The sequence below is a fragment of the Jatropha curcas genome, chromosome 2, assembly GCF_041381405.1.
Source record: "Jatropha curcas cultivar XTBG-Jc1 chromosome 2, XTBG_Jcur_1.0, whole genome shotgun sequence".
NCBI lineage: Eukaryota > Viridiplantae > Streptophyta > Magnoliopsida > Malpighiales > Euphorbiaceae > Jatropha > Jatropha curcas.
Genome location: NC_143152.1, coordinates 31395733 through 31407008, shown reverse-complemented (window position 1 = coordinate 31407008; position 11276 = coordinate 31395733). Strand labels below are relative to the sequence as shown.

At 35.3% G+C, this 11276-nt stretch overlaps 3 protein-coding genes across 3 annotated transcripts; 1 reads left to right on the top strand and 2 right to left on the bottom strand.

Moving 5' to 3' along the window:
- Positions 1-231: 231 nt before the first annotated feature.
- On the bottom strand, positions 232-1464 carry EMB3119 (Ribose 5-phosphate isomerase, type A protein). The gene has a single exon (XM_020684761.3). It carries the CDS (start codon positions 1314-1316, stop codon positions 465-467), a length of 852 nt encoding a protein of 283 aa, XP_020540420.1. The 5' UTR covers positions 1317-1464; the 3' UTR covers positions 232-464.
- Positions 1465-2417: 953 nt separating this feature from the next.
- LOC105647680 (PITH domain protein (DUF1000)) lies at positions 2418-4604 on the top strand. Its single transcript, XM_012233856.4, has 8 exons — positions 2418-2590; positions 2706-2792; positions 3168-3291; positions 3445-3493; positions 3605-3662; positions 3772-3818; positions 3911-3988; positions 4426-4604. The coding sequence occupies exons 1-8, from the start codon at positions 2552-2554 to the stop codon at positions 4472-4474; spliced, it is 531 nt and encodes a 176-aa protein (XP_012089246.1). The 5' UTR covers positions 2418-2551; the 3' UTR covers positions 4475-4604.
- Positions 4605-4979: 375 nt separating this feature from the next.
- On the bottom strand, positions 4980-11225 carry PNG1 (peptide-N-glycanase 1). Its single transcript, XM_012233857.4, has 18 exons — positions 11084-11225; positions 10861-10973; positions 10704-10757; positions 10408-10602; positions 10214-10312; positions 9853-9939; positions 9564-9646; positions 9069-9182; positions 7921-7975; positions 7745-7831; positions 7484-7539; positions 7289-7348; positions 7102-7189; positions 6238-6978; positions 6074-6134; positions 5759-5861; positions 5456-5590; positions 4980-5367 (listed from the first exon to the last, which is right to left on the bottom strand). The coding sequence occupies exons 2-18, from the start codon at positions 10936-10938 to the stop codon at positions 5271-5273; spliced, it is 2193 nt and encodes a 730-aa protein (XP_012089247.1). The 5' UTR covers positions 10939-10973; positions 11084-11225; the 3' UTR covers positions 4980-5270.
- Between the last annotated feature and the right edge of the window lie 51 nt (positions 11226-11276).

The window sequence follows — 11276 nt, the reverse complement described above, 5'->3', positions numbered from 1 at the left end:
TCAGTTTCTCACTCGCATGGGCACTAGAAAAGTGATAAAATGTCTAAGAATACGCCATCATTGAAATGTACAAGACGATATAAGTTTAGAAGCAATTCAGATTGAATCATACCCAAAAGGGAAGGGAAAGAAACAACTAACAAGAGCATTAACTATTATTGCAAGCAAATTAGTCTCTTGAATTCCATGGGAGCAAAAAGACTGTATAAAAATAATGTGGTTGCAAATGAATTATATAAGTATGAAATTCATTTTCCATTATTTCACCATCTCCATTGCTATGTTAACTGAGCAAAGTCATAGCATAAACAAAAAAAAAAAAATCTAACAAGCATTCAGATAATGCTCATCTAACAGGCAAAAAGAGCTCAAAATCACCACAAAAAGCATAAGTAATTAACAACAACAATAGCACATCAGCAAATGATAAGACAATCCAGTTGTCACTACCTTCTTGAAAATTGTCACTTGGTCTTGACCTCTACTCCACTCTTCCCAGCAATAATAACTGCAGTTGCCATATCCAAAAACAACCCATGTTCTACTACTCCTTCAAGAGCTGAAATTTCCTTTCCAGCTGCATAACTATCTTTAATTGGATTCTCAAAATACAAATCCACAATGTAATTAGAGTTGTCAGTCACGTATGGCTTGCCATCTTCATTCAATCTTAGTTTAGCCTCAACCCCTTCCTCATTGAACAATTCTTTCAATCTCACCAGATTGTATTTCCAACAAAATTGCACCACCTCTACCGGCATTGCAAGCTTGCTTCCACCAAGACCCGTTACTAGTTTCGTCTCATCGGCGACGACAACGAACTTTTCGGACGCTGCTTCCACCATTTTCTCTCTCAAAAGAGCCCCACCTCGGCCTTTGACTAAATTAAGATCTGGGTCGACCTCATCTGCGCCGTCAATTGCAAGGTCGATACGAGGATGATCATCAAGGACTGAGAGCGGAATCCCAAGCGATAGAGCTTGCTCTTCCGTACGTTTTGAAGTGGGTATACCAACAATATCGGTCAATTGACCGGATTTCATAAGTTCTCCAATCTTGGCAACGACGAAAGAAGCAGTGGAGCCAGTTCCGAGGCCGAGAACCATGCCGGATTTTACATTGTCGACGGCTTTGTCAGCGGCGAGTTTCTTGAGATCGTCTTGGGTGAGGACTGGAGCGGATTGGGCTCTGACTGAGAAAGTCTTGGTAGATGTGCGCAGGGCAAGCGAGCTGGTGCGCATGTTAAGGTGGAAGGAAGCATTGTGGTGGAGAGAGGAGGAGGTAGAGGAAGGAGAGAGGAGGGATAAGGAAGCCATAATTTTAGAGGTGGAGAAAGTGAATGGAGATGAAAGGATGTTTTTCGGGCTCCTCTCTTTTCTTGATTTTGTGTTTGGTGTGGCTTTATGTTTGTTTGGATTTTGGACTTACATGGTAAGCAAGGTTCAAAGGTTTTAGACTTTTGGTTGAGTTTGGCTCTTGGGATATCTGAGGTTGTTGGCTTTGATAATATGTATCTTTGGAAGGTGAAATGCACACATCTTGTTTTTCCTTATTATTGGTAAAATAAAAATAAAAATAAAAATAAAAATAAAAATTAAACATCTAAATTTTCAAATTAAAATTTTTAATTTTATTACTTTAAATTAATTTTAACTTAATTCCGACTTTCAAATGATGTGTAGCTAAAATTAATAAATACCATAAATTTTAATTTCAAGTGCTAAATATAGTTATAAAATACCATGGGCAATATGTAAAAAATATATTTTTTTTATTTGAAAATCTCTTGATTTTAATATAAATGATTTGTCATTGTCTAAATGAAAATAGTGAATTTAATATGATATGTGATTATTAAAAAAAAAAACTATAGCATAAGCTTTTAATTATATTGGAAGACAATTTAAATAGGTAACTTTAGAACAATGTGAAATTTGTAAAAATAAGATAATAAAAAATTGACTTTGGAAGCCTGCTTCTACTCTAACTTTGTGTGTTCATATTCTTAAAGAGCTTTCTCGAGATGGTTTTGGTTAGTCCTTAATTACTTTCTTTTTATTAAAAAAAATAATAATAAAAAATTTAAGCAAAAATTATAGTGAGTCCATAATTTATTAGTAATTAGTCTTGAATAATTCTCTTTTTTTTTTTTTTTTTTTATATGCTTTGAAGAGAAGATGAATTGTTTGTTGGGGGCAACTATGAATTAATATAATCAATATTTTCTAATTAATATACTTAACTGTAATTCAAGTCATTGATCTCAATCTCTAAAGGCTAAAGTTTTTGGCAGCTGCACACGAGTTTGGGTTTGGGCCTCCGAATTGGGTCCGGCCCCAACTCCCGAGTCTTAAGATTCAACGGGAAGGTGTACAAAATGCTGTCGTTTAATCATCGAATTTCGTCTTCCGCTAGGATTCCTATGTTTGTTGCGCACACTATACATTTTGATCTCTGTCCTAACAGTGGTGTATCCTTTTCTTCTTTAAAGTTGTTCTCTTTGTTTGTGGGTGTTTTCTCTCTAGACTTTCATTAATCAGGCCATTAAACCATGTCTTCGGAATCAGCTAATGCAATTCAAAGAAGCCAAGTAAGTATTCTTGTTTCCGTTTGTTTCCTGAGAAAATTAGTGGGGGACTATTTGATTATGGGATGCTGGGTTTTGGTGGGTGATTGAGATTTGTTGAATCTTTTCTATGAATCAGGTTGATCTAGTGGACTTTGTTGATTGGTCTGGAGTTGAATGTCTTAATCAAAACACCAGCCATTCGCTTCCTAATGCTCTCAAGCAGGTAAAATTTAGAAGTACAGAATTGTCTGTATTAGTTAATTTATGTTGTTTTGGATTTTGTTAAAGACGGAAGGTTTGCTTCTTGTTCTATCATTCTCGCCCGGTATCAATTTGTCCCTTCTTTTATTCTTTAATTTCAAAGCAATGAAAGTTTTGAGATTCAACTGTTATTCATTCTTTTACCTCAGTGTTATTGGAAAAAATTGTTTGAGTATGATAGTGATGTTGTCTTTCAAGTATTCTCAAAGAAATACAAAGGATTTAAGTAGACTTCTTTTTGTCCATTGTACTTTTTTCCTCCCCTGAGTGCTATCGACAGTAACAACAAAATACTATTCTATTCGGTTTTATTGATTGTACTTTATTCCGAAATTAGGATTATAGAGAAGATGATGGTTTGAATCTAGAGAGTGATGCAGACGAGCAATTATTGATTTATATACCATTCACTCAAGTTGTTAAATTGTACTCTGTCATCATCAAAGGACCTGAAGAAGAAGGTATCCTTTTCCATTAAGCTAAACCCTTCCATTTCTTTTTTTTTTTTCAGCATCATCTATTTATTATATCAGTTAGTATTTCCTAGGTTTAATCTATTATTCCACTTTGTATTATAAACCAGAAAGGTTCTAATGAGATGGTTGTCTCTACAGGTCCTAAGACTGTAAAACTTTTCTCAAACAAGGAGCATATGGGATTTAGGTATTATTCAGCACCTGCTTTAAGCCTTTAACTAATTAGTATTGACAAAAAGTGCAGCAGAAACGGAAAAGAGCAAAGCTCACTAATCTTTTGCATGATGTGATATGGCAGTAATGTCAGCGACTTCCCACCTAGTGACACTGCAATTTTATCCCCAGATAATCTTAAGGTATGTGTTTGTTTTCTTCGCCTGCTACTGCGATGCTGATGTTGTTCTTTTAGAAATTATTTTAAAGAATCTTATATGTTACCATTTGTTGTCATTTACCTCACTGTAGGGAAAACCTGTAGTCTTGAAGTATGTCAAATTTCAGAATGTTCGCAGGTATGGCAAGTTCTTGTATTGTACTTGAATTTGTTCTTATGAGGACATCTTCTATCAGCAAGCATCTAAATTTACTTAATTTTTTTAATCAGCTTGACAATATTCATCGAGGATAATCAGTCTGGTTCTGACATCACCAAAGTCCAAAAGATCGCTCTGTTTGGAACTACGTAAGTTTGAATGCTCATTGAACTTTGTTGTACCTTCCCTTCCCTTGTTATTACAAGTGTCTCACTTTACTCATATGATATCTTTACCACGTATCCTTTGAGTTTCTATCTAGTGAATCGATGTCATTACCTTATTCTTTCGTAGTGATTCTCTTTTATACGTTTTGGGAGTAGATACCCATATTTGATTATTAGGTTGTAAAAACCTGTAAATTTTAATAACTAGTCAGACTATCCAAAAGTTAAATTTGTTTAGCTTTTTGTTCTCAATAAACATAGAAGAGAATTCACTTCTTTAAGGAAAAGCAAATGTTACAAATTTACAGTATTCTGTATTTCGGAGATGCAGTTTGCTTTTTCTTTCCCCATTCTCTTGTTATTAAAGTTAGTTGCTCCGGAAATCCTGCATCAGTTTGCTGATTATTTTCTTATTGCAGTGTGGAAACAACTGACATGAAGGGCTTGAAGAAGATTGAGGATCATTAATAGTGAAGGAGAGGGTTGAATTTACTTGGAGCCACTGTTAATCTCCTTATTTGTGTTTTTCTAATTTTCAAACAGTTATACAAACATCTAACAGTTTGGTGCACGAAAGTTTTATGGCTGTTTGTTTCAATCTCTCATCCTCGAAATCTGCAAAATTCCTAGAATTCTGTGGTGTTTTTAAGCAAGATTTCCCTTGATGATTGCATATATAACCATGTCCTTTTAGTTACATTCATGTTGCGCTATTTTGTCCAGTTTTACGAATGGATCAAATTGGCAAACTCATTCGCTAATATTTTTAACAATCTTTCGTTGATCAATATGGATAAATGAAATCCTTTATGATCCCACATGATCCTGTTGGACAAAAGTATGAGCATTTTACTACAGTTTCCGGTGTTCAATTCAGTGCAACAGTAGCAAAATAGTTTTTTCCTGCTTCATCCATCTTATTGAAATAAAAAGTTTCTAAACAGAAAATAATCATTACACAATTCCAAAGGAGTAGTGTTTACACGTCTCTTTCATATTGAAATAAATACTCTGCATCGAAGATAAATTATTACACACAATTCTAATGTAGCAAGTGTTTTACACAAGTCTGTTTCATTGTTTGTTTAGGACTATGACAAGATATTCAGAAAAAATTATTTTGTTAAATAAGGGACAACAAACAATCCAGACAGAGGAGGCCATATTCTGGTCCGAGGCCATGCAGTGTTGCAATAAATGCAAGACCAACCGAAATGCTGATTTTGTACTTTGTTTGTCAGTAATTATTCAGTGAGGTTGATCATTATGAATTACTTGCTCTTGCTTTTGCATATAGGTCAATGCTACCCAACTGCAGCCGTGAAGTTGATTGAACATCTCTGACTGCCAGAAATCTGAACCTGCCATTTTATAACTCAAAATACAGGTCATGAACTACAACATAAAAAGAGCAAAATGACCAGAATCTTTGAATAAAAGAAGAATTACCTAAAAGTATTACATAGGAAACCTTCCGATCTGATTTTGAAAGATCTCCGCTGAAAACGATTGTCAAACACCTGAGAAGTCTGTTTATCCAAGACAAGCCAACTGGATCCCCCATCATTGGTTCCCTCGACAAGCCTGAGAAATAATCAAATTCAAATTCAATGTCAAACTCATTAGTGCAAATAATCTGTGTAGGCATTCAGAGGAAAGCAGCAGCAGCATTGGACAAATGCAGAAGAAATCCATTCACATAAAGGCTGCCAAATGCAAAATAAATCCAGGCATATATTCTAAGTTTCATACCAATCCATTGGATCCCTCTCCGGGGCATCATTGGCTGACATTAAATCATATGCCACCAGTTCATGCATTTGGTTGTCTGGAAGTTTATAAACGATCCAACCACCTGCAAGATGTAATTGAATTATTACAAAGCAGAAAATCAGAATTAACAAAAAAAATTCAAGCATCATGCAATCTCTATGTTTCAGCAAACGTAATCAAATTTTACAAAATGAAAGATTACTCAACTCAATTGTTTTACAGATGGAAAATTTCAATTGTCAGCATTACAATGTGCCCGTAATCCAGAAAATGTTAAAACTTTTATTGCAATACCTTTTGCACCATTTGGTTCTTCCCATTTAGTAGTACGAAGTCCATCAAATGCTGATGTCGCCTGATATTTATTGAAAATGGAATCATAAATGACTCTTTAGGCACATGTTCCATGTTCCATAACAGAAAATTGACGAAGCACAAAAACAAATAATACTACTCACAATTCCAAAAGGAAGTTCCTCACCACTTGCAAAAACTGAACCAGAATGGATTCTGTTCAATCTCATCAATGGCGAGGAAAGTAAAGCTTTATTTAAGCAATCACATTTGTTAAGACTGAAGATCATATCATCCAAAGCATCCAATGCAACAGGCAGTGCTAAAGATGTTTTAACAGGATCACCCGCTAAACATACATTTACTTTTTCATCAGAGTCAATCTCACTCTTCAGTGAAAGGGCATTAAGTAACTCATCAAAGTAAGGCAGGAAATGAAGTACAAAAGGATTTATGGAAGTCCTCCTTGTTTTATAGGGGGAATTTCGAAGATCCACCAAAATACCCTTAAAGATCTTCAGTATTTCAACAGCTCTAGATTTAGAAAGAGAGTTCTCAACAAACTGCGAAAGAACAGGGGAAAATGCATTGTAAATCCTCGTCACATGTACATCTACACATAAACGAACAGCGCAAGTAGAACAACTGAAAGAGTAATCTTCATTTGAACCAATTTCTGATCTTAAAATGCGCCATTCTTTGTCCCCACTTTGCCTTCCAGGCAATGAGACTGCATCATCATCTACCGAATGCAAAAGCCTCTCGAGTTCTTCTGATTCATTTTTGTCACGGTCTTCAAGCAAGGAAAGAACTTGGGATGTCAAGTTTCTTCTGCAGTCTTTTGTCATATTAGTGAGAGCAACTGACAAAAGTGGTTCTGTGATAATGTTTCGTCGGGACAAAACCTCCAAATTGAGAAAGAAAAAAAAAAAAAAAAAAACCTTTTACTCATAAGTCAACATATGAACGCATAACTGTGCTTGAAAAGAGTAAACATTCTTTAAAGGAAGCCATTCTTGTATCATTACCTCAAGCCACTTCCTTGTGTAACGTTTAGTGACATCATGAACTCCATCTTTTGCTATTGCAATGACATAATTCAATTTCTTACCCCACCTACCAGGAAAGCATAAATTTCAGCTTTCACAGAAGCAGGACCACAGAACAGGAAAAAAAAAGGTTCAGCAAATATATATTGGGTAGAAGTCAAAGTACCCCTTTTCATATAACAATGGTTTGTCATATACTGCTTCACATGGGTCGAGATGCATCCATCTGTCCAAAATGTCAGAACAGATGTAACTGATGGTTGACATTACCAATAGTGTAGTTTGGCTTAACTACAATTTCCAAATGCATTTTATTTTCTTGGAAAAAAGTAAAATGCTTGAATTTTTTAATGCAGCATACCTTCCCAAATATGGAGAGAAGCACTCTGTCCAAACATGATCAGTGAAATCCAGGATCTGGAAACGAAATATGAATTAGAAAATGATTGCATTGTCTTCAATCAATAACAAGTTCTCAAGTGTGAAGGTAACACCAAAGCATATAAATACTACTCTGCACAAAACCAATATTGTCCGGTATCACTGTATCCAGTATTCCCTGAATGACCAAAATGGTTGGAGCATGATCTATTGTATTCAGTGGATCCAGAAACAGACTAACCAGACGAGATTCATAGCCAAAAGCTCGACAGTAAAGTGTAAAGCAATTGGCCCACTCCCCACAGCGACCCCTTCGAGTTTCCACAAGCTGCATATAGAAAAGGGAAAAAAGAAAATAAGCGAGGAGCTTCAGAAATATAAACTTCTCAACCAGCTTATATGAAAAAAAATAAATACCTTTAATGGATCATTGTACCGTGGGAACCGAGTAACCCTTGAACAAGAATTGCAGCTGAAGCCCAATGGTGGGAGGGAAAGAAAAAACAAATGTGAGAGCTTTGTGTATGAAAACAATCATGTCTGTGGTCAGATACCAAAGAAGGAAACAATTTCTGGTAATTGATTTCCCTATCTGACAAATCAATTACCTGCAAACCAAATAAGAATGCTAGCATAAGGCTCAAAGTAGAACACAGTAAGGTTCCATTTGCTTCCGGAGATAAAATGTGGAAGACATTTTTCACATTTTCTAATGTGCGGAGCAATAAGAAAAATCAGTCAAAGTAAAACATTTTCCCACTCAGGGAAAACTAAGCCATTTCTAAGGTGACCCTTTTTAAGAGAAGAAGAGGTTTTCCGAACATTGGCAGACTTATTTATAACAAAAAAAATATTTATTAAATTATTAATAAATCATTTACCAATAGTCATTATTACTGACCACCGCTAATAAACACCAGCCGACGGCCACCACCAGTCATCAGCAAATATCATAATTTTTTCTCATATTAACAATAAAAATTTTCAAAATATAAAGTTTTTATAATTTAAAATACTTTTATAACATTATAAATTAAGATTTTTATTTTTTAAAATTAATTTTAATACTGCAACCAAACAATAAAAAACAAGTTATTTGAAAAATATTTTCAATGGAAACATTTTTCTTTAGAAATAAGTTATTTTCCATAAACAAATGGATCTATATCATCCAAAAGTATCTGCCTATATAAAACTTCTCATTATCTTCATATAGGTGAAGCTTAGCTCACAAGACTTGTTTTCCATGTCTAAAAAAAAGAGTTCTTCAAACTGGTGTAAATATAAACACAGCTATGCTGTATTCTAAATACACACTATCACAAGCTATGCTCTTTGAAAAGATCATTAAATGTCCCTTAGAATGGTAGCACATAAGAAACTTACTTGGTATATTGTATGGTTGCATTATGGACCATGGAGTGACTAGAAACAAGAACCGAATAAATAAAGACATCCAAAATAACCATGAAGAAACAGTAGAAAGGACTGCATATTTACATTCTAAAATAAAAAAGGAAAGAAAAAACTGAGCAATTAGGAACAAATCCGCCCCAGACACATACCGATAAAGCTCAACTCGAGTTGCTCCATATTGACTTTCAGAAGGGAGGGCAACACCCATTCCTTGATTAATGGTGTTATTGCCACAACCATCACAAGGAGGTGCATTAACCCACCTACAGTATCAGAAAATGATAGCCACAGATAAAAGAAAAAGACTGTCAGCAATCTGGTACATAAATTAATTAAAATTATCTACAGCTAGGTCATGGAAAACCATCAGAAATTTCAATTGAACAAAAAATCTCATTCTGCAGTAGAGTATGAAATTGTTCTTGAAAACTTGGTAAGTGCCCTTATGGCTTTTGTGCATGTAAAAGCACAGATATGCATTTGCATCATATGCATATGGAACCAAAAACTTAAAGAAATCAAAGCTTTGCACCAGGGCAATTACTACCTCTGTAAGTTTTTATGTAGGTCACACTGCTATTCATTAACCAATGTTTTATTATATGTAAGGGGAAGTCCAACATTAAGCAAGTAATGAAAAACACCTGAAAAATCCTTTGAACCAGAAAAGCAGCTGCAGGAGGAAAGCATGGTCTTGTTCGATTTTTGATGCTTTAAAATTCTCCTCCTAAAAAATATGTCAAAATTTCGAACTAACAAGGGATATTAGTAGAAGAAACTCTCAAGACAAGATTCATAGAACTTAGAAAAGTTAAAACTAGCTTGAGCTCAGGAACCAAAGCAGCATTTTGCTATTCAAATAATTGTGACAAAATTGCAGGTCATTTTGACAGATAAGGACCCTTTCTTATACAAGAAAAAAAAAGATCTTACCTTGGCCAAAGAAACCACTGCTTTCTCTTCAAGCTCTTCCACAGGAACTGTTTTTCGTGCTGCCTCCTGGCGCAGAGGGTCCTCATACTGCAGCAACAGTAAGCCAAGTACTCAGATGAAACATCACCCTCTAATAAAAAAAAAAAAAACCCTCAACTCTAAAGAGAAGACAAGTAAATTTAATTCACTATCTTCTTGAACCCAACCTAAGAATAAATTAAAGACAAAAAGTTCCGTATTTCCCAGTAACTAAACGAGTTAACAGAACATATTGGGAATGCAGGCATCAAATTATCACACGGTATCATACAAGAAGGGCCAAAAAAAGAAAGAAAAAAGAAAGAAGGAAATTTACAATTACCATTAAAACTTGACTAACATAAGGCCTTATTCTCTGCTCAAACTGTCGGCTTTGATCACTAACAGCAAACTCCTGCAACATCAACGCCTCTTCCTCTGCCTAAAAGCAAAGAAACAAATACATTACATTCCACAGTCTCAGAAACCAAAACGAGTAATACACTAAATATGAACAGATCAAATTGTCCAAACGACCTGCAGTCTTCGCGCAAATTCCTCGTCAGATATCAATGAATTGACATTATCCTGCACTACAGCACCAGCATTACTCGTTGATTCATGAACCTTGTTCTTGTCCTCATCGCTGATGGATACCAATTTGAGCTCGTTAGGGATTGCGACAAGATCAGAGTCGTCAGAGACGACACGATCATCATCTCCTCCAATAATCTAAATAGAGACACGATTCTCACTATCAACAATAAAACAAATATCTATACCATTGCAATTTCACATAGAAGGAACGAATTCCAAGGGAGGAAAAAAGAAACCTTCTGCTCATCAGGAGGAATTGAAGTGAGCGAAAAAAGTTGGAATTTGAAAACCTAAAATCAATCAAATGGCAACTTAGGAGAAAGAAAAAAATAAGGTAATTCAAGGAAGATTATATATAGAGAACGAGAAAATTTATTAGAGAAAGAGAAAGACTTCGACGCCATCATCGGTGTCGTAATCGACGTCAAAGGTGGAGTCACTGCAACGAACAAGGAATTTTCGAGCTACCATCTTTGCCCTCTGACTCCGGTCTTCTTTCTCCGTCTCTGCACCAGTATGCTTTAGTAGTGGGAACGAGAAATGTAAAACGACGACACGAAACGCGTTCAAAAACAAAATTCTTTTCTTGTGATATTCTTATCGTAAAACTACATACCATACAAACTATGAATTAGATACGACGACGGCGACGGTACTGCTTGTCTAGTCGTTAGATTACCGGGGTTTAATCATTTCCCGATTGCACTGGGCCAACTGGTCGTTTGAACTAGTTACTTTCAGGAATGATGCTCGTTTAAAGATCTGTCCAAAATGTTTGACCGGTCGACGACCGCGTTTAATTCCTTTCA